Raw genomic sequence first — 22,783 nt, 5'->3', positions numbered from 1 at the left:
AAAAAAAATCAGATTTTTTGAAGGTTTTTTTACATATCAACAATGGCTTCCATTGTTCATCATCATCACAACCCAACAACCTAAATCAGATTAACTCTCTCTCTCAAATCCATTCTCTCCATCACCCTCCTCATTCTCTCTCTCTCCTCCCCCACTCTCTCTCTCCATAAACGACTTCACCAAATCCGACAGATCCACCGCCGTCTCCGGTGGTGAGTACTTGCTTCCGCTACTCTCGCAGAGCCTAGCGCCACTTCATCAAACGCCTCCGTCACCCTCTTGAACCTCGCTGCCATTGTTGATCTGCAAAAAAAACTTCAAAAAATCTGAATTTTTTTTTTTTTTCAAAATACTCACCAGTGGGGGAGGAGGGTGATGGAGAGAATGGATTTGAGAGAGAGTTATTGCTGTGATACGGAGTTGAAAGAGAGTTTGATTGGGTTGTTGGGTTGTGATGATGATGAACAATGGAAGCCATTGTTGATCTGTAAAAAAACCTTCAAAAAATCTGATTTTTTTTTTTTTTTTTTTTTCAAAATATTTACCAAAACGACGTCGTTTTGGTGAGTTTTATTCTGAGCCGTTCGATCAACTACTTTAGGAGATCACTCCAGAGAATTCACTCTAGAGGATCCGCTCGCAAAAAAACATTGGAACATCGGCGTGGACATGTATGTCTATCGTACGGCCATTTATAACTGCAAAACCCTAACCCCCCTTTACCCACATCGACCACGACTGGTGCTCTGTTTTTGATATATTTCTCTCCCATCTCAATCCCATCACCAAACCTAACCCTAATTTTTTCTCAGATTTTGATCCAATCTCGTTGTTGTTGCAGAGAAACAGACATATTTCTATATATATACATCAATAGAGAGAGAGAGTTTTCGTGGATTGCGTGTATGGTGCTGGTTGAAACAGGAGAGATGACAGAGAAGGAGCATACCAGGAAACGCCGTCGTCTTGCCTGGGATGTCCATCCATTCGACCAAACAGAGGTTAGGGTTAGAGTTAGGGCTTTCAGGGAAGATTGAAAATTAAAGCTAGGGTTTTTCTTGAATTGGGTTTGAATCTGACATGGTTGGGAATTGGTGGTTGTTGTAGGCTGACGATCGGCCGGGTAATAATCAGGTGTTGCGTCGGTATATTTCGCCGCTGAGGAGGGACGATGATCGTGAAGGCCACTACGTGTTTAGTCTTGGGGACAATCTCACTCCAAGATGTAAGGCCTTTCACTCTTAACCCTTGCTTTTCAATTCACGTTATTTTATTTAGACCATTCCATTTAGAACTACAAAGACAAAGACAAAGAAAAAGAAGAAAAGATTGTAAATTCAAATTCTTTGAAAGTAATTTTGTAACATTTCCAGTAGAGTCATTATATACATCAAATGAAAAGAAGAGAAATGAAAGTGGTGAAAATGAAATTTTTTGAGTTTTTGTAAATTCATGTCTGTGCTAAAAAGATTTATAACAAGAACAAAAATATTTTCCTTTACCAGAAATGTGATAAGATTTAACTGTGTACATGGGTTGTGGCCACCCTTTCTATTGTGTTTTAGTGAATGAATACTTGTATTGTACTTTGTACATATGTATACAGCCCTAGTGTACCATGAATTGTTCTGCTTAAATAGTGAAATATCACTTTCCGTCATGTTGGTGTTTAGGTTTCTACTTGTATAGTCGAATGGATCTTCCTGATTATGGCTTTGATATTGTTCTCCATGGACAGAGTGAAGTTTTTGTGCATAACATCTGCACTTCTTATGTGTGCCTGTTTTCAATCTCTTTTTCTCTGTGCTGCACAAGTTAATAATTGTTCTTGTTAGAGACTTGCTTATTGTTGTCCTTTGTACAAGTTACAAAGCTGGTTGCATTTTTTGCCCTATATATATGTATTTTCGTATGTATTTATTTTTGAGGTGTGTTTTTTCCAGCCTTGTTTTATGTTGTAAAACTGACTGGTGCAACTTTTTTTTGCTTATGTTTAAACAGATAAAATTCTTAGCAAGATGGGTGAAGGTTAGATGTCAAGTGCTCTGCTGTCTACAAGATCTTATATTTTTGTGATTCTGCTTGTGTCATATCAGCGAATTGCTAGTCCTGTAGGCACATTTGGCCGAGTTTTGGAATGTTGGGACCGTCACACACGAGAATATGTAGCAGTCAAGGTAGTTCGAAGTATACGCAAATACCGTGAAGCAGCAATGGTTGAGATTGAGGTACTTCAACAACTTGCTAAGAATGATGAAGGCGGATCACGGTACGTTTTTACTGGTATTAAATGAGAAAAGCTTTTGATTTTTGTTGTGATATTTCCAACTTTGTCATTTTTGTTTTGTTATGCAGCTGTGTGCAAATTCGAAATTGGTTTGACTACCGTAATCATATATGCATTGTGAGTATTCCAGTGGAATTTATTCTATTTGTTTGTCTCTTAATTTCTTCTTCTTTGCTTTTTGTTGCTAATTTTACCAGGAAGTTGTGTTACATATTGCCATTTAGTGTGGACTTTCTATACAAGTTAGTTGATTTATTTTTCTTAGGACCATGTTTATCTTCCTCTAGGATTCGTGCAACTTGCTTCTGGGATATTTTATCACTTATTCTCTATTTTTTCTCATTCATTATTGCTTGTTTTTACTATTTTTGAAGTTCTGGTGCACTAAAATTCTAAAACAAATATGGCTGGTAAAATTGCTTCTGGTACTTTGAATTGATTTGTGAATATGAACTTCATTCATGACTCTGAAACTAAACAAAAACCTTCCTTTGTATGCATTTCAATGGTGTTATCAGGTGTTTGAGAAGCTTGGACCAAGTTTATTTGATTTTCTAAAGAGAAATAAATACTGCCCATTACCTGTGGATCTTGTTCGGGAATTTGGACGTCAGCTTTTGGAGTCTGTAGCATGTGTGTGAATTGTTCCTGGGCTTGCTTTATCTCAGATTTTCTATTTGTTTTTTTTCCTTTCTAACCAGTTACCCCAGTTCTCTCTTTTGGCCTGTTTTGTTTGTTCAGGAGTGTAGCACTTTATTCTTAATTGGGTCCTTTTTTGTTTAACATATGTTTTATGGTTTATTATATTCGGCAGATATGCATGATTTAAGCTTAATCCACACTGACCTGAAGCCAGAAAATATACTTCTTGTGTCTTCTGAGTATGTAAAGCTTCCAGGCTGCAAGGTATTTGGCCTTCTATAATCAGAAGATCATGCAATTTTGTAGTTGGGTATAGGCTCAGTTATAATATTACATAAGTTTTTTTGGAATGATACAGAGGATCTCTTCAGATGAAACACATTTCAGGTGCTTGCCAAAGTCAAGTGCCATTAAGCTGATTGATTTTGGTAGTACTGTAAATGATAATCAGAACCATAGCTCGATTGTTTCCACAAGGCATTACAGAGCACCTGAGGTTATTCTAGGTAATTAGTTGTCAAGCAGAAATGCAATGCTTCTGTTTGTTTATGTTCATGTGAATTGTCCTATATCCAAGTGGGACACCGTTGGTAGCTTAACGAAGAATTCCAAATTGTTACCTGAAGTTAGCTTTTCTTGCTCGTTCCTTCTCCCTTTTTTCTGACTATGGGAACACCAGACTTTGGTAAGATGGGAGAATACCAGAGATAAACATAAAGATAGATGAGAATAATTAAAGCCACATGTGACAGCTGCAAAAAAAAAAATGCTATTGTGTAATTCCAAATGACTTTAATGGTGTTAAGATAGGCTGCTTATCAATTAGAAACATACACCTAAGCAATTGCAAATGTGTCAATGTTAAATGAGATATATGATCTTCTTTTCTGTGATGAGTATTGAGATAAGAAGCTTTGGGGAAATGTTTCTATGGGTGATCCTTGTTTATGCATGATCTGGATTGAATTTGGTTTGAGATGTGTGTTGTATTTTCTACAAAGTATGTGTTCTTATAAAGCACCGACTCAATGCATCTGCTGATTAAAAACAAAAAAAACAAGATGATTCAATGCATCTAGATATTCACAAATCACCACATAAACATTGTAGTCTTTGTTGTTGTCTTCTTTTTCTTCTTCTGTTTGCCCCTCCCTAAATGCCTTCATTTCCACCCTTAATATGTAATCAATCTCGAAGGGCTTAATAAATTAATTTTAAATGTTAATATAATACCGTAGAGGAAGCCCATTTTGAAGCATCAACGCAGTGGACAATCTCACATTGATTGTTAGAGGAGTTGATTAGAAAATAGTTTTTGATGGGCTTTACACTGTAATGCCTTTGATTTTTCATGACTTATACACTAATCATTCATTTAATAAACTTTGTTTCAGGTCTAGGATGGACTTATCCGTGTGATTTATGGAGCATTGGTTGCATACTCGTTGAACTTTGCTCGGTTGGCTTTTTTATTATTTTTATTTTCAGGTCTCAGAATTGGAACTTATTACTCAGAAATGCTTAAGCCATGGAAATTTTGTTTCAGGGTGAAGCATTGTTTCAAACACATGAAAACTTGGAGCATTTGGCAATGATGGAGAGGGTTTTGGGACCTCTGCCAGCTCATATGGTTCGAAATGCTAAGTAAGTAAATTTGTCGAATTTAATTGATGAACCTGGTACCTTGTTCCATGAAGATTGCAGCACATGTGATGTGTCTCATGTATCTTTTGAAATTGAATTATTTGATTTTGTATGATGGCCCACTCATTACTTCTGCTGTGTAGCCGTGGTGCTGAGAAGTATTTCAGGCGAGGATCACGACTGAACTGGCCTGAAGGAGCAGTCTCTAGGGAGAGTATCAGAGCAGTGAATAAGCTGGACCGACTGAAGGTCTTGACCACTGCCCCTCCTCTACCTCTTGCCCCTTATACTCTTTTTATATTTTATTTTTGTTGGTCAACCCCCTCATATATGGTTCCATTTATTTAGTAAAACCTTTTTGGGTAAATTACACCAACCTCACTTGAGGTTTGAAAAAAAAAACACCAAGCCCTACAATTTGACATAATTACATTGTGCTAATACGTAACCCTTTTTTATCAGTCATTCAATAGTTGTTTGGATGAAAAATGTTGTCATCTTTTTTACACTAAAATATTATATACCCTTGATGATCCTATGTTTACACACCACCTGCAGTAGTTTTGTTTGCTTTAACCTTACTAAACCTTACTAAAAGGGCAGTTTGTGTATTTATAAAAAAGAAAAGGGCAGTTTGTGTAATTATGTCAAATTTGTAAGTTTTGTTGTATTTTTTTTTTTTTTTAGGTGGTAGCCTTTTAAGATCATGTTTTGAAAATAGTTTTCGACGTATTTGCTTTTTCAGCTCAAAATAAACTCAAAAAACAAATTTCTGGGTTTGGGGATTTTTAAACCTAATGTTAAGTTTTACCAAACAAGATAGTATTGCGTTATTAATTTATGCTTTTTACTGTATTGTGGTACTTTGTTTTAATGCCCTCTATTAATTGTCAGTGTGTAATCTGAAATGCAGAAACTGGTTTTGCAACACGTAGAGTGCTTCAGAGCCTCCTCCCTTATTGACTTGTTGCATGGTTTATTGAAGTTTGATCCATCACGTCGTCTCACAGCCCGGCAAGCCCTTGATCACCCTTTCTTTAAGAATCCATCATGAGGAGAATTACAATAGGAATATATGTATATATATATATATGTTTCACAATGTTGGTCATGTGGAATGGAATGCTGAAGAGCTGGTTCAGGCCAAGGAAGGGCTTTGCCTTACAAATGTAATTGTACAAATGTTAGCTTCAATGCAATACTTACAATGTTTATTCTTTGTTGTGAAGTAATGTTTTGTGCAAATAGAAATAAGATGCTGTGAATCAAAAATGTTGTATGCTTTGCTTCATAGCCAAATTTGCTTATGCGATCCTTTTGAAGTGTTTTGGGGAGGGATTAACGAGTTGCAGTTTTACCAAAAAAAAAAAAAAAAAAAAAAAAAAAAAATCACTAATGCCGCACACGGACATATATCAAATATAGTCCCCGTGTGGGGCACACGGACATATATCAAATATAGTCCCCGTGTGGGGCTCACACTCTGAAGATGATCGGTGTGTAGATCATCCAGCAGCCCCACACCGAAGATGATCTGTGTGTAGATCATCCTGCATCTGAGAGCATCTCTAAGGTTTATTTTATTTTTTCATAAATTTGAATAAAGATTTAATGAAAAGTTACATCTTATATCTCGCGTTCTAATGTTAATTTTTCAAGTTTCATCAAATAATTAGTTGATCGGGAGGATAACTGGTAATGGACAATTTTGCGAGCAGCAATTGGCAACTTTGCAAGTAGAAGGATGTGGATGATAATCGGCTGGTTGTCTAATATACGATGAAGTCTCAATGGGTATCTGTAAAAATTTGATAAACTCTGAAACCTCTTTCAATTTGATAAAAGTTTTGGATTTCTTTTTATTTGATATGGATTTGATATTATAGTTGGAATAGAAAAAATGTACTTATTTTATCAAATTTAAATTTGAAAAAAAAAGAGAAAGAATAAACATGGAAGACGCTCTAATGGTGATAATTTGTCATAGCTAATTGTTTGATAAACTGTAACTATGCGAAGTAGGGGCTTTGTGCTTTGGGGTGATTTGCAGTTTTCATTGAACTATATAATATATATTTGACTTGCGGCTAAATTTAAGTTGGATAAATAACAAAATGTTTTGAGTTTGAATTAAAACAATTTTTTTTTTTTTTTTATTACAGGAAAATCCTCTCACTCTCCCGCAGGTCCAAGCGAGGGAGTATTAAACCCGATCACCAGGGTGTCCTGTTGTCCGTTCCGAGTAAGAGACTATAACCTAGAAGATCACCAGGGTGTCCTGTTGTCCGTTCCGAATAAGAGACTATAACCTAGGAGATCACCAGGGTGTCCTGTTGTCCGTTCCAAGTAAGAGACTATAACCTGGAAGCTTGTCCCGACCTCCCAAGACAAACTCCGCTTAAGTCAAGACTCGCACAGCGGGGGAACATTAAACCCACACCAAGCTGCTGATTAGGCATCCTAAGGTCAACTTCCTAACCAACTATGCTACGCCCAGAAATTTGGCCCAGAGAGGAATCAAACCCAGGACTTAGGGGCATAACCCAGGCCCTTACCAGGTTGGCACCCATCCCTCGGTTTAAAACAAATTTAACTTGGTAGAAATCAACTTGATTTTTACAAGTACCTAAAACAATATTATGCATATATATATATATATATAATATTTAAATAATTTATTTGTTTTCAATTGTTGAAGTGAATTCGTACTTGATTATTTTTTAATAAGTGCACTCATTTGCAACTTTAAATTAGTGAATTTAAATCCTATCCATTAAATATTTAAAATTATAAAATATGTACGTAAAGTTAAGTACCTAAAACAATGTTATGTATATATATATATATAATATTTAAATAATTTATTTTTTTTCAATTGTTGAAGTGAATTCGAACTTGATTATTTTTTAATAAGTGCACTCATTTGCAACTTTAAATTAGTGAATTTAAATCATATCCATTAAATATTTGAAATTATAAAATATGTACGTAAATTTATCATTATTTTAAATTAAAAAAATTACTATTATACTCATTGAAGTGACTAATGTTGAGGGTTACAATTCGGCTATGGAAAAAGAATTAATTTAGGAACTCACAATAATTCACTAAAAATTTTGAGTGGATGATTGTGTGATGTAAATTAATATATATGGAGTGGGGTCATGTAAGTGTATGGTGTGAGTAGAATTATAAGATGAAAATTTTGAATAATTTCTGAGTTGATAAAGGTGAATTGATATGAAATTATAGAATCCTACTATTAAAAATAATTTTTGAAAAATAAAAAATAAGAAGTAACTTGAAAAACGCTTTCACCAAATTATTTTTTAAATTTTTGTACTGTTTTTATTTGTGAACAATCACCAAAACGACGTCGTTTTGGTGTGGAATTTCAAAAAAAAAAAAAAAAAAAAAAACAGATTTAGGGATTTGAAAACAACGATTACTCTATTGAAATGCAGATCTGAAATTAGAGAGAGAGAGAGAGAGAGAGAGTCTGAGAGTTTCCGACTCGCCACCGTCGCCGCTGCCACTCGCCATGCAGATCTGAAATTAGAGAGAGAGAGAGAGAAAGGCTGAGAGTTTCCGACTCGCCACCGTCGCCGCTGCCACTCGCCACCGTTGCCGCTGTCGCTGCCACACCGCTGGGTCACCATCCTCCAACAGATTGAAAGAAAAAACCACAGGTTCGTTCATCCTCTAAACTTCAAATATTAGGGCTTTGATTCCAAAAATTAGGGAAATAATAAAAAAATATGATCTTACGGTTTGATTTGAGACTTTTTACATGATTTATTTCAAATCTATGCTTAGAGGAACCGAACTGTATATATATATGCATCTGTGTGTAATTTAAATCAAAGAAATGGGCATTTTTATATATATATATATATATGCATCTGTGTGTAGATAACAGTGAGTATGTAACAAAAATTTATGAATATATATTTATATATATATATATATTTATCAAAGAAATTTATGAATATATTTATATATTTATATATATATGCATCTGTGTGTAATGGGCCTGAAATGGGCATTTAATCTGTGTGTAATTTAAATTATATGACACACAGAAATGTAGTATTTAAATTCCAAACATGGGCATCTGTGTGTAATTTGAAATGACCCTCTATTTGTATAATTTAATCTGTGTAATTTAAATTTAGTATTTCTCTGGTTGATCATAAAATGGGCATTCTCAGTTTGGAAGACAGAGGAATGTAAGAGAAATGTAATTGAGTTTTTTTTTTTTTTTAAACCAAACCCAAGTCATACCAACCAGCCCTGCTTGCACACTGTTTTTCAATTGTCAGTTTCCTTCCAATATTTTAACTCTCTCAGCTACCTCTTCCATAAGAAAAAAACCTCCCTTGTATCCTGTACTATCCATTCTTCATTAGGTTCTTCTCAATAAGATTAGTTTCATACACAGCTTTTGCTTAGCCCACTGAAGAAACATCCTGCACTGTCATCTACTCTGGTAACTTCAGATACTCATTCAAGAATCACACTAGGGACATTTCTCCTATGCTTGTGTTTTACATGAAATGCATGTTTGATTGCACTATAGCAATATTGTTGCTTAGTCAGGTAAATGCTTTTTATAAATGCTTATTGCTTTATACACAGCAGGTAGATACTCATTCAAGAATCACATTAGTTTCATACACAGCTTTTGTTTTTTCTTTTTTCAATTTTCTTTTCCTTCCCCCCCCCCCCCCCCCCCCCCCCTCTTCTACAAACCCAATATCCTAAGTATTGTTCCACACCCAAACATAAAATAAAATTAAAGATGAAAACAAGTAAAAGTAATGGACAGATTACACATTGCAAAATCCTATTGCTTTCAACACTAACAAAATTACACTTAGGAAGAATAATAGGTAAAACAACTTGAGAGATAAAAAAATTGGAAGAACGTCATCTTCTACTAATCAGTAGTTGAATCTGTTGGTATTTTTTATGCAGATAAACAAATGGCTTCATCTTCTACTAATAATACGAACTTTACATTCAAGCCAAGGTTTTGTAATTGTGGAAGAATAGCTGTATAGTAGCAACAGGTACAATACCATTATACAAGCCTCCTCTTCCTCCAAAACCCTGCTCTGCGACTCTGAACGAAGTGGATTCTAAAGCGGATCTCTTGCTCCATATGAACATTGCAGACCAGAGAGAGAAGTACACAACTTGTTCTTCGTAGCAATTCAATCTCTTCAAAACCCTTACAATTGAAGAGAGAGTGAGAGAGAGAATGGCGTTCAGGTCGAAGGAGATGATGAAAAAGATAATGAAGAAGATAGGGGGAGAGAAGAACTTGGGTCCTGGGGTGAAGGAATCACTCAAGAAATGCGTACCTGACTCCAAGGTCGTCATGGGCAGGGCCCATCGCGGCATCTTCGCCGGCCGCCACATCCAGTTCGGTAACCGCGTCAGCGAAGACGGTGGCAACAAGTCCGTACTCTCTCTCTCTCTCTCTCTCTCTCTCTCTCTCTACATATATATGTATATCTATATATGTGCATTCATGAATGTGGATGTGGTTGCACCTGTTTGAAGGTTTGTAATTTGGTGTGTTTTTGGTTTTTATAATTATTGGTAATCTTTCATGGCATATCTTTATCTCTATATATACAAGGTTTAGGTGGTAGTTATAGATTGGTAACTAAGGAGGTTTAGGTGTGTTTTTATTTATTTATTTATTTATTTTTGTAATGATTGGTGAATCTATTTAGGTATACCTTTCCAAGATCTAGGGGATTTGGTATTCAACTGGAATTTCTTGCCTTTGATGCAAGTGAGGTCCTGAGGCCTTTTGTTTGCACTTGGTGGTTAGTTCCTTAGTAGGCTTCAAGAATCAGTTTCTAGCTGATTTGAAAATCTCCATCTTTTCTATGGAAGCAATTTTGGGGCACTGGGAGGAGGCTTGGTAGAGGGTTTTAGATAGAAAGAACAGTTTCGGAGCAAGAGAGATATTGAGAGTGTGAAAAAGAACAGTGCTATATATAGACTTATATAAACAGTCAACATGGAGATCGAGTAGGAGAAAGAGAACTAGTAGAAACCAGTGAAGAAGAGAAGTTGAAGGGGAAAGGGAGGCAACCAAAGAAGTTGTCTATTTGACACCCAAGAAGGAGGAAAATGCACTAGAGTATTTGGTTAGGCTCTAACTTCTGGTATTCTAGAGGACTTAAATCTACCCATCTAAATTAATGAATGAAAACGGAGTTTGATCAAGTTTTTTATTTACTAGAGTTTGATACAGTATGAAATTTGGAAATTATGTACCCTCAACTTTTAGAATAATCACAATTTGATGGAGCAAAAGAAAGAGGTGATTTGAAAAGGTGAACACATTTGGTGAATGATGAAAGTAGGGTTGAAATCTCATGTGGTGGAATGCTTCTGTTCATGGAACAAGTGACAGGCCACATATAGAAAGCTTTCAATTGCCTTTAAGTTACGTGAGGAAAGAGGCCATTAAGTGGAGATGAAGAACAGATAGAGGAAAAATTAGAATGAGAAGAGCAGTATAAAATAGAAAAGGGGTAGTCATCAAATGTTGTTTGCAACTTCAACCAACCTCCGTTCTTTACTTTTTACTTTTGTTTTTAATTTTAATTGTCATTTTTTATCCTCCGAATAAAAGGTGAAGCTTACTATATAAAGGAAAAAATAAAAACTGGGAAGAGCTGATTTGCTCTTCCCTTTGGTTTGCTAGGTTATTTGCTCTTCCCAGTTTTTATGATGGGGTAGCCTCTCTCTCTCTCTCTCTCTCTCTCTCTCTCTCTCTCTAGGGACATGATTCCTTTGTATTCATATCCTTACTGGTATAGGAGGCATCCACATCTACTTAAATTGTTGTATGCTAGGCACATACCAACTTGCATTGTCGCCTTTTGTTTAGTTGGGTATTCTCTAATGTTGCTTGTATATTCTTTTGATGTGATGAGTGACCCCATTGGCATAAGTGATCACATGCTAGGTTACATGGAAACTTTAAGTGTTGTTAGTGTGAGGGCACTTGTGGTGATGTAGAAACTTAGGGAACAATAATCAGGATCTTCGGATCTTTTAGGAAACAACAACCAAAGCAGGGTGCCTACGTTGTACACTTAAAGTATACATTATATTTATACCCCTATATCTCTACATAGAATTATTTAAACACTCGATGAGTAATATAGAATCATTCTCTCCTAACAATGAATAGGACTCTCATCCTCAAATTCTATTTCCTGTATATCCCATTCCCCACAGAGCATATCTTTTGTTGAACTTGTTTTACAACAGTGTGAAACAGTAGTATTATGAGGATAAATAAACGAATCACATTAGTTATAAGAAGTGGGGTAGGTTGGTTGCAGAAGGAATTAATAATTAAACTTAAAATCTTATTTTGATATGCCCATGTACATTGAGAGATGAATGGAATATTTTGACGCAGTGCCCTTTTCATACCACCAGGAACCAAAAACTCTAAGAATCCAAAAAATAATGAAAATTTGAATCTATGTCTAATAGGTCTCCAACCAAAGAAAAAGTATTTTGGTTGGAGAGGAATTGACGGACGTTTCTCGAGATTACTCATTCGGTGTCTTGGCTTGAGAATTGATTGTTGCTTACTTTATGCACTTGGTTGGAGTCACAGGCCGACCCGGATATATTTGTTTTCATAGATTTCTTGGATAATGTTATTGGTTAGAAGTTCTAGGTTCATTGTATTCTTTGCATCTTTTTGATGCTTTTCTAATAAATTTAACTACTTATAAAAAAAAAAAAGAAGTATTTTGTTTTGGCTTTAAGTAGGCAAGGAAAATGATTGCTACACTTCAAATGTGAAGAATCTTTCTGGAGAAAAGTGATGGTCATTTCAAGGTTTGAAAATGTTTGAGAGATAAATCTACCCTAAACTTTTTCATTGTACTTGTCGCCTTCTTCTCCTCTGTTTAAATGAAAAAATACCGATAATTCTTGTTTCCTCCTATCACTAAATACAATTGCTTTTAAAATCTTGGATTTGGATTTGAGTTGTAGATTTTATTTGCTTGCTTCGATTACTATTCAGAACCATCCAAGAGTTTAGTAAAATCAAACATTTTGTGTGAACATATTTTAAAATGCATTGTTTGGATGCTAAAAATTGGTCTATTGAATTTAGATATGGATTGGAGTATGATTTACATTTCTGTAGGTGCAGCTATGCAGTCAAAGGGAATGTGCCTAAACTGACCCCTTTCTTATTATTGTTTTTCCCAAATGTTTTTTGGGAACTATGACAATCCTCTGCTTGTGGGGATAGTATAGATATATTGAAACATCTATTATGCATGTATCGTTTTACTACTGACAGTTAAAACTGGCATCTACTGACAGTTAAAACTGGCATTAATAGAGCATTTATTCAGTTCTATAAAGAATCCAACAAACATTTGTGTATGTATTCGTATGTACATATATATATATATATATATACATATATGGGTTTTAGGGCTAGGCATGGGGTTTTTTTTTATTTTTTTATTTATGATGCATAAGATCACATGCATGCATAGTGTATATACATACATTTGTATATGAATAGTGATAGACAGGACAAGAAGCACTAGATTTTCTAGTGTCTGGACCAAAGTTCTGAAAGGCAATTGCGGTCGACGTAACGGTGGCGGTGGCGGTGGCGTGGTTGCGGTTACGGGATGTAAAGGTCATAGCGTAACGGTTGCGGTAACCGGAACCGTGAATTTTTTTATATTTCCCACAATTTGAAAAAAACTTACCGTTACGCATATTTTTTTTCCATGATCATATTTATTTTATTGGCTTTAAAATAAATATTGATCAATTTTTGTAAATTTTTAAGTATGATCCAATATATTTCATATTTTTAAATCACTATAAACTAAGTTTTTTACATTTAATTTTAATAATTAATGACTTCATATTATACAAAAAATCAATCACTAACTATTATATATAAGATAAACAACGACAAAAGTAAGAGAATAAATAAAAACCTATATATATATATATATATACATATTTTAACCAAGCCAAATAGATAATGACCACACTTATTATTATTATTATTATTATTATTTTCAAACAATATATAGATAAACACATACAAACAAAATGGTTGAGTGATAGCAGTTGATAAAATAGCATAAGTCTTACAGTTTAAACAAATTAATAACATGTTTTTCATTTTCCCTCTTCTTTCTCTATCTCTTGCCCCTCCATCTTCTTTCTTTATCTTCTCTCTTCTCTCTATCCCTCTTCCCCCATTTTTAATCTTTTTTTTGTGTGTTTTTTTCGAAAGAAACAGTTCGGAACCGTTACGTAACCGTGCGTAACAGGCTGTTACGGCACCGTTACGACCGCTATGGCCGACACATCTATGAATCTCAATCACACTGCAAAAGCGGCCGTAACGGGTGGCGGTAACGGTTGCAGTCGCTTTTTAAAACCTTGCTCTGGACAATTCACAACATGTGTATGTGTATTGGAAGGAATTTTATACTGGCAACCTGGATTTGAATATCTACCCCAAAATTGCTTTCCTTGGTGCCCACATATATTCAATTCATGGATCTAGAATTGGTGATCATCCATCATCTTTTTGTTTGTTGGATAGATAGTTCTCTTTCAAATATTTTAATTAGAGAAAAAAAAAAGAAGAAGAAGAAATCAAGAGTTCCCTTGAATAGCTCTCTACTAATAATGAAATTAGTAATGTTGGAACTATCGAAGTTTTTTTTTTTTTTTTGCGAAATCCCATTTTTAATATTCTTTAAACCCAGTAAAGAGATCAAATCCTTTGCCACTAGTTGACTTGTGTGAATAAAATGGACTTTTAGCTGTCCTTTCAAACACCTGCTGCTCCCACTTGCTCAGAATTCCCGTGGGTGCTTTCTGCCCAATTTGACTTTGCATAATTTATGTGAGGGTGTAGCAATTCATGAAGATGGAGGAAAAGATGTGACTGCCAATCTCATAAAATCAGTGCCACTAAGATTAGAAGAGCCAAATGCCTAGAAAGAAACTGAGTTTTCTCATGTCAGATTTCACGGACCTGCAAAAGTATTCCAAGCCGTGTTTGCTCTGCTATACCAAAATAGAATCATAGATGGTACCTTCTAACTCCCATTTGCCATGAAAATTCTGACATGCCTGTAAAGAAAGAGTATTTAACTGAGGAGATATTCTTTGGAGGAATTGAATGTAAACAACATACTCCTAGAATCCATCGATTACCCATTTCATTTAAACAAGAATTAGACAAGTTACATATGATACGTAATGACTTGCACTATATGAAATCATTGCTAGTTTCTATATGCACTAGCCTCCATGGATGATACTTTTGGAAGAAACATTGTTTAGTCTCTTCATATTTTGTGAAACTTATGAGACAGCTTAGACATGTTCTCCTTGGTTATTTTTATGCTTCAAATTCTCTTGTCATTCATTGATTGAAAAAGAAAACGAGTGGATTATTCTTCTCAAGGCTTTAATGCAATGGTGGTAACAGGACAAGGAGGAACTGGAAACCAAACGTACAAGAGAAGCGACTCTTCAGTTACATCCTAGACCGACACATTCGTGTAAAGGTAACAACCCATGCCCTCCGTTGCATAGACAAGGCAGGTGGGATCGATGAGTACTTGCTGAAAACGCCATATCACAAGATGGACACAGAGATGGGCCTCTTCTGGAAAGCCAAAATTGAGAAAATGTACGAAGAGCTTGGGGAAATGGAGGTAGTTTTCTTTTCACCCGAGGATGAAGCTAAGTTTGAAGAGGGCTTTAAAGAATTGAAACTAGCTGAGAGGGCGGCTCGTAGGGATGCAAGAAGACAGATGTATGGATGGTCGGGCAAACAGAAGCAGATCGAGCAAGGTGTTGAAGATACTGATGGGGAGGGATTGCATAGTGATGTTCCTGAGCAGCTGATTGCTAATTCTTAAGTGTGAGCCGTGTTGAAGGCCTGGTCATAGCTGTGTTGAAGCCTGTCATGTCGGGTTTATTTTTGGTTTTTGTGTTTTTTTTAGTACTGTTACTGCCTGATTTTGCAGTTTTGTAGCTCTTATACGTTTTTGTAATTTTGGAGCTGATATCCTAGTATTATGAGTCATGGTAACTTGATTGCTTTTATTTTCATCATGGATATTGGTTGAATAAGAACTACTCTGATCAAAAACAAGAAATGAAATCAGTATTTTGCTGATTTATGAAAAAATGAGTGAGGCTTAATCTTCACCTTGAAATTATTATTATTACTTTTTTGTGATCTTGGTGACACCATATCAAACTTGTTTATATTTGAGACCTTTTTTATAGTTTAATTTCTTTGTGATTATCAACACACACTTGTATATTTTGGTGAATAAGCATAAATTTGAAAACTGGCAAAGAATTGGTGGATCTAGCTTTATACTTTCTATTAACAATCTTGTAACCTTAAACCCCTATTTTAGGGCACTGTTTTTAGTTTTTGAAATTGAAATTGAAATTGAATTTGATTGATTGAATATCGTGATGAAACTCATCTGCTTTCTTGCTCAGATATAATTGATGAGTTAGTGAAGAATGGGAAGGAGATTGAGGCTATTTATTTTGTGTCCGAGTCTGGCTTAACAGAGCAGTTTCCTCCACTTGCGCTACTAAGGACATGTCTCAGAAATTGCAGGAAAAATGCCAATAACATATCAAAGAAAGGAAACTTTGGCATGGCTGCAGTGGTGCGTTGAACTGAATCTTCTTTATTTATTTATTGTTGAAAGCCATTACTGATAAATAATGGAAGTTTTGGACTCCATAATGACATTTTCCTTCTCATTTGAGACAAGTCTATTTTTTTCTTTTTTCTTTTCTTTCTCCCCTCACAGCATTTTGCAAAAGACTACTTTTGATTTTTTCATTCTATAAATTTTAGAATATTTAGACATGATGCTGTAATTGAGGATCAAATTTGTGCCACAATTCACTTCATTAAAACAAATGGAACACTTTATATGCATAGGTTGTACAAATGCCCTAACTGTTTTGTGTTTTTGGCATTGTCATCAACTATATGGACTGTGCATTGACACTAAATTTGAAAGTCATTGAATTCTTTTTATATATCTCTGATTTTTCAGGAAGAGGCCAACAACTTGGAGTTGAATGCCACCAAAGCTATCATAAAATGTGTGGAAGACCACAAGCTTGAATCACAGTTCGGCATTGACAGCCTAAGGAAGCGAGTTACGCAGCTGGAGAAGATCAAGGCAGAAAAGAAGAAGAGTGCGACATCCACAAGCAAGCCCTCTAACAAGCGGGCCCATGGAGGTGGCGGTGGCAGCAGCAGGGGTGGTGGTCCACCGTCTCACCGGCCACCCAAGGCGGGGAGATTTTCTAATGCCTCCCCATCTTTCCGGCCCAGGAACCCCCCTCCCCAGCCACATCACACCGCAGCAGCTGGCAGATTTTCCTCACCATACAACTATGCCGCCAGCCACAGCGTGTATGAGGGTGGTCCTGGCACAGCAGCCTCGTATGGACTGGGATATGGTGGGGCTCTCACTCAAAGCCCTGCTGCTGCCCTTCCTCAACAGTACCCATTTGCTACTCAAGACATCGGAGCTACTGGGGCTCGGGCAGGTGGATCATATGGATTGCAGGGACCGTATGCAGGACAGACGAATTATGGCGGTACGTATGATTATAGTGCTGCAGCTGGACCTGCATACCCACCATACCCCCAATAGTGTGTGGTAGGGATGAGGATAATTTATATATTCTCTGCTCAGGTTTTTAGTTTTACTATTTCAAGAACTCGAGGCTGAGAATCATAGCTATTTCCTTTTCGTTCTTTCTTTCTTTCTTTTTTTTTTTTTTTTTGGTAGAAATAATGACTTTAACCACCGTCATATAGATGGTGTTTCTCTAACATCAGATGTTTTGTGATCTTATGAAATGCTGTTGCTGGATATCTGCTATTGCTTCACTGGGTTTTGAATTGTTGGCCTTTATCTATAAATTGCATTGCTTTATTGTGCCCTGTTTGGATAATAAACAGAAACTCTATTGCAGGATCACAAGTAAACTTGAAGTTGGTGTATTTTATTGGGAAAATATAACCTGCTAGTGCTTTGAAGATTTTTTCGTCCCCTTTGTGGAAACAGAAAATTATATAACATTATGTAGTATCAGCGTTTACAGATTAGCTAGCTCACGGACTGGCAGAATTACAGATCTAGAAACTTTAGATATACATAAAAACATTAAATAACCTACAGATAGTTTTGATGTGCTCAATAATTAATTGTGCAACTAATATTCCAATATGGTTCACATTTGACATTCAAAATATTAACCAGGACTTGGCAATCTGTGAATGCCAACACACATGTTAGTCAATGATCATTGTGGTGCATCCACACAAGCTTTAGCTTCTGCCACCAATGGAGAGGGAAGATAGTGTATTGTGACTTCTTGTTGAACATTTACTTGTTCTTCATTGTGGCAAACCCATGCTGCACCAGCTCTACACTTTGCTGCTGTCCGAGATCCATCAACCACAAATGTCCACACCTGAGGATCTGCACTGTTAGTACTAGATATTCATATAATTTTTATGTAAAATTATATGGATATCTATATGTGAAAATATGCTTTTGCCTTTTTGATTAATCAAAGCAATCAAAATTGAGTTGATATATACGTAATGTCTTGACAGTTAGATATATCTGTGCAAGGAAAAGACATTCAAATTTCTAAAACAAGTAAGTCGAACAAACCAATGCACAAAACATACTCAGGAAATATATTTGATTTTGTCACCAGTATACAGAGATGCGAGTCTTTAGTTTAGATGTTACAGCCATACATATTTCCCACTTAGATTACCATGATCAATATCAAAGCAATATTCTTGGTCTTTTTATATATTGATCAGTGTGAGATGGATTAGTAGACAAATCTTACATGGGTAACCTATAATGTAATGCACACAATTAAAGATGGAGCAATGAAAGGGGGTGGACAGGTGTTTAGTTATGGTTTGTTCTTATATTTTGAATTTTTTTTTACACCTGAGCATCATATTGATCCATGAATAAAAACAAGGCATTTATTTGCAATTTCATTGAAGCATCAAATTTCTTTAAATATCTGGTCCGTTAATATCATTCTTCTGTTTCAATGGATTGAAAACTATAAATTAAGTTGTAGACCAAGTCATAAGCACGTTATTCTGATCTGATAAATTGGGAGCTTAGGATGGAAATGCATATGTGATTTGTGTGTGTATTTGTGCGGACCTGTGCAAGAGAGGGAGAGAAGGAATACCACTGGCATCTGAGAGAAGTTTCCTCACCTCTTATAATTTTTGAGCTTTCTATTCAATCTCTCTTTGCTACTTAACATGGGACTGTATCCGTCTGCAAAACTGCAAGGCTTCCCCATAGTTGCATTTCAGCCATTGGACAAGCCAAATCCGAATCACCAATAATCTCTGCAAGAGCAAAACCCATCCTCAAACTTGTGGAACCTATTGGCATCTCTTACCAAAAAGACCTTGTCCAAAATCCTGGACAAGCCCTTGATGAACTCATGACAATCCCCACAAACTCTCAAGTTTTTGAAAACTCGAATCATTCTTCCCCCCTTTTGTATCCCACTGTGAACTAATGCCAACCCAATTGCCAGCTTCTCACTGTGAAATCTCAAGCTCTCCACCTTTGATTCCTCTTCAACATCGTGCAATGCAAATCTCATTTCATAAGCATAACCCGTCTCTTCTTTTATCCTTCTCTCCATTTCCTTCAAAACTTCATGGATTTCTTCTGTAAGCAGGTGCGTGTCATCTCCATTGTAAAAGAAGTGAACCTCCTTGTCAATCTCAACCCAACTCTGTCCTGCTTCTTTCTTCAACCCTTTCAACTTCACCAATTCTCTCACGCTCTCACGCTCTTTCCAGTAGCCAGCATCAGCATAGATATTTGACATTAAAACGTAATTGACTGGATTGTTACCATCCAATCTGAACAATAACTCTCCTACTTCTCTCCCCATTTCCAACTCCCCATGTACTCTACAAGCACTAAGCAATGTCTGCCATATCCCAACGTTTGGTTTTAGCGGCATGTTCTCTATAAGTCTCTTAGCATCTTTTAAGCGTCCAGCTCGACCAAGTAGATCAACCATGCAAGCATAGTGCTCTACTCTAGGTTTGATTCGACAATCCTCACACAATCTTGAAAAGAATTCTTGACTTTCTTCAATTAGTCCAGAATGGCTACAAGCTGAGAGGACAGCCAAGTAAGTCACTCCGTCGGGCTCAACATTATCTAGCCGCATTTTCTTGAAGAGTTGTATAGCTTCTCTGCCATGACCGTGTTTGCCATACCCCGTAATCATAACGGTCCAAGAAACCACATTTCTTTCAGGCATTTCACTGAAATGACTTTCTGCTTCCTCTACTAACCCACATTTCAGATACATATCAACAATTGAATTGGCTACCGATATGTCCAAACCAGATGGAACTTTGATTGTGTAACAATGCATTTGCTTCCCTTGCTCTACCAGAACAAAATCAGCAAACACGCCTATCATGCTCGAGAGAACAAAACCGTCTACCCGAATGCTACTTTCCCTAAGCTGCCCAAACAAATCCATGGCTTCCATTAGATTTCCTTTTTGACCATAACCCACAATTAGGGCAGTCCATGATATCACACTCTTCCGTTCAACTTGATCAAATACTTGCTGTGCTTCAAATAAGTGCCCACTTTTCACATACAGATCAACAAGCGCACCTGCTATAATTGTCTGAACAGAGAGCGGGAATCCTTTTGCGATCAAATAAGCATGAATTTGACTTCCTTCCCGAATCGCACCAATACCACTACAAGCTTTCAAAGAGCTTGTAAGTGTAAATTCGTCTGGCACTTCTCCTTGTTCTTGCATTTTCTGGAACAAAAGTAATGCTTTGTCTCCCATTCCTTCAAGGGCATATCCTGCTATCATCACATTCCAACTTATGAGGCTTCTAACTGGCATTAGATCAAACATTTGCTCTGCTTCGCTAATTCTTCCACATCTCGAGTACATGTCCACAATAGAATTTCCCACCACAGGATACCATTCAAATCCAGTTCTAACACAGTTGCCGTGAATTTGCATTCCATTCTCAATAATACTCAAAAACCCACAAGCTTTAAAATTTGTCGAGAAAGTAAACTCGTTGGGATCAACATCAGAATACCCCATTTGACAAAAAAGCTGTAACGACACTTTGGGATTACCCTGCTGCAAGTGACCACACATCAATGCAGTCCACGAAACAACATTTCTTTCAAGCATTCTATCAAACACAGCACAAGCAATGTCCATTCTACTACATTTTCCATACATGTCTATAAGGTCATTGCTTAGCATCATGTCAAACCCATATCCCAATTTCACTACAGCTGCATGGGCTTGTAGTCCTTGATCAATAAACCAATTTTTTGAACAGCTCCTCAGGAGCTTAGCTAATGTTTGCCTCTCAATCATCAATGAAACAGAAATTCAGTGTATTATTAACTAACAATTATAAAATCCATCGAGACCTCGGTGGCAATCTTTGTTGATCAATGGTTTCGCTTTTGTGCAGATAGAAATGGGTTTTTGCAGAGGACTTTGTATGGGTAATCCGGAAGAATGTATCAAGCTTGGCAGTTGTTTGATAAAATGTCGGAAAGAGATGGTATTTGATGGAGTAGAATGATTGGAGGATCAGCGAATCATAGTAGAGCTAGCGAAGCAATTGAGCTGTTTCGAGAGATACAGAGGTTGAACCAAATGAGTTGCTTGAACATTGCTAGTTGTAGTGAAAAAGTCATATACGTTTTTATTTTGTGTGAAATTAAAAATTTTAAAACAAGTTTTTCATGTTTTCTGAAAACAAAATAAAAATAAAAAATATAATCAAACACCAATCACACATTTTTAATTTTTGATTTTTTTTTTTTTTTTTCAATTGACACCATTTACTCTCCATAATAAATTAATTTTCAATATTCTAACCCTGACCCTAACATATTGCTTAAAACCACCTGTAACTTCCTGCCGCCATTTCCACCACTGGCGCCCTTCCCTCCTAACTACGTCTCTTACCTGTTTCCATGGTGGCATGCTGGTAGAGGGTTGGGAATGGTGGGGGCAAAGGCAATTTTCGGCATCGTGAGGATGGGGTGGTTGTTGGGTTTCAGGTAGAAGATGATGGGGATGTGGGAATAGAAGATGAGGGCATTTTAGAAATTCGTTCAAGGAGCATGATCATAATTAGTTGAAAAAATGATGTGAATTGAGAAGATATAAATATCATGTCATTGTCTATATAGTAATCCCAGTCAATAAAAAAATCATAACACACTAACTAGGTAATTGGTTTAGAGTATCACGTAAGCAATGTTATATTGTGCTTCTAGACTACTAAATAAAGCCCGAAGATATGTGGTATGCAAATAGAAACTCCGATTATAACATAGATAGATACAAGTTGATTTACAAAACTGTCCCTTCAAATCCGAATTCAACACAAAGTTGAAACCTAAAGAAAATTACATAAACTTGAATCCATGCCTAGGGGGGGAAATGTACAGAAATTGAAAAATAAAGTGCATTCAAAGCAGAGTTGAACTAGGGTTTTTTGAACAGAAGAAAAGTAAATAGTATTAAAGATAAATGTTATACATGACTAGGCCTAAAAGGAGGTGCCTTCAAATCCTTATACAAAATATATTACAAAAAAAGGAAGACACCTGAGTGAAAGTACATTCATTAGACAAGGAGTTGAACTAGCTCATCAAGGGCCAATGATTCAAATTATTCAACCAAATATCCTACCAGCCGAATTTGTGCACAAGAGAGAGACCGCATACAACAACGACCGCATACACACTACAATCCATGAACATTGCACCCACTATGTTCTGCAACACCAAACCTGACTCCAATGCCTTGCCTACTTGTTCAGCAAAACCGTACCCACCAATCAAAGGGACACTATTTGCTTCTTGCTCAATCCGCTCCAACCGTCTCTGTTTTCCTAAAAGTAGCTGTGCTAGCACAATCGATACATTGGTAAGCAAAACTAGATACAAAGGCCCAAAAAATATGGTGCTCTTCACGATGTGGCTGCCCAGTACAGGAAGTCCAACATGAGAAAGT

General features: G+C 36.3%; 4 protein-coding genes across 9 annotated transcripts in view; 3 read left to right on the top strand and 1 right to left on the bottom strand.

Moving 5' to 3' along the window:
• The first annotated feature begins 623 nt into the window (after window positions 1-623).
• On the top strand, window positions 624-5,845 carry LOC114306718 (serine/threonine-protein kinase AFC3). 3 transcript variants are annotated; one of them, XM_028252009.2, is made up of 13 exons: window positions 624-671; window positions 842-1,001; window positions 1,108-1,225; window positions 2,002-2,028; window positions 2,116-2,269; window positions 2,356-2,404; window positions 2,806-2,920; window positions 3,102-3,193; window positions 3,288-3,435; window positions 4,324-4,388; window positions 4,476-4,573; window positions 4,717-4,822; window positions 5,487-5,845. In XM_028252009.2, exons 2-13 carry the CDS (start codon window positions 906-908, stop codon window positions 5,625-5,627), a joined length of 1,209 nt encoding a protein of 402 aa, XP_028107810.2. In that variant the 5' UTR covers window positions 624-671; window positions 842-905; the 3' UTR covers window positions 5,628-5,845. The 3 variants fall into 3 exon arrangements, with proteins under 3 accessions (XP_028107810.2, XP_028107804.2, XP_082759596.1); XM_028252003.2 differs by having other exon boundaries at window positions 629-741; XM_082903470.1 differs by lacking the exons at window positions 3,102-3,193; window positions 3,288-3,435 and having other exon boundaries at window positions 629-741.
• Window positions 5,846-8,020: 2,175 nt separating this feature from the next.
• LOC114306760 (uncharacterized) overlaps window positions 8,021-22,783 on the top strand; it is a 34,144-nt gene continuing 19,381 nt past the window's right edge. The window contains exons 1-4 of one of the 3 annotated variants that reach the window (XM_082903472.1): window positions 8,026-8,262; window positions 9,551-9,645; window positions 9,751-10,036; window positions 15,114-15,846. In XM_082903472.1, the coding sequence (XP_082759598.1) occupies window positions 9,837-10,036; window positions 15,114-15,549 (636 nt within the window). In that variant the 5' untranslated portion in view covers window positions 8,026-8,262; window positions 9,551-9,645; window positions 9,751-9,836 and the 3' untranslated portion in view covers window positions 15,550-15,846. Of the gene's footprint in view, window positions 8,263-9,550; window positions 10,037-15,113; window positions 15,887-22,783 lie in introns of those variants that run through there. The other 2 variants (XM_082903471.1, XM_082903473.1) reach the window with 2 other exon arrangements.
• On the top strand, window positions 16,114-17,616 carry LOC145806455 (FRIGIDA-like protein 4b). Its single transcript, XM_082903477.1, has 2 exons — window positions 16,114-16,323; window positions 16,723-17,616. Exons 1-2 carry the CDS (start codon window positions 16,312-16,314, stop codon window positions 17,329-17,331), a joined length of 621 nt encoding a protein of 206 aa, XP_082759603.1. The 5' UTR covers window positions 16,114-16,311; the 3' UTR covers window positions 17,332-17,616.
• On the bottom strand, window positions 17,736-21,443 carry LOC114306747 (putative pentatricopeptide repeat-containing protein At3g15130). 2 transcript variants are annotated; one of them, XM_082903469.1, is made up of 2 exons: window positions 18,942-21,443; window positions 17,736-18,157 (listed from the first exon to the last, which is right to left on the bottom strand). In XM_082903469.1, exon 1 carries the CDS (start codon window positions 21,122-21,124, stop codon window positions 19,067-19,069), a length of 2,058 nt encoding a protein of 685 aa, XP_082759595.1. In that variant the 5' UTR covers window positions 21,125-21,443; the 3' UTR covers window positions 17,736-18,157; window positions 18,942-19,066. The 2 variants fall into 2 exon arrangements, with proteins under 2 accessions (XP_082759595.1, XP_028107834.2); XM_028252033.2 differs by having other exon boundaries at window positions 17,805-18,157; window positions 18,914-21,443.

The sequence above is a fragment of the Camellia sinensis genome, chromosome 13 (assembly GCF_055761805.1).
Source record: "Camellia sinensis isolate YWXY chromosome 13, ASM5576180v1, whole genome shotgun sequence".
In the NCBI taxonomy this organism is placed as follows: domain Eukaryota; kingdom Viridiplantae; phylum Streptophyta; class Magnoliopsida; order Ericales; family Theaceae; genus Camellia; species Camellia sinensis.
This window is presented reverse-complemented; position numbering and strand designations above follow the sequence as displayed.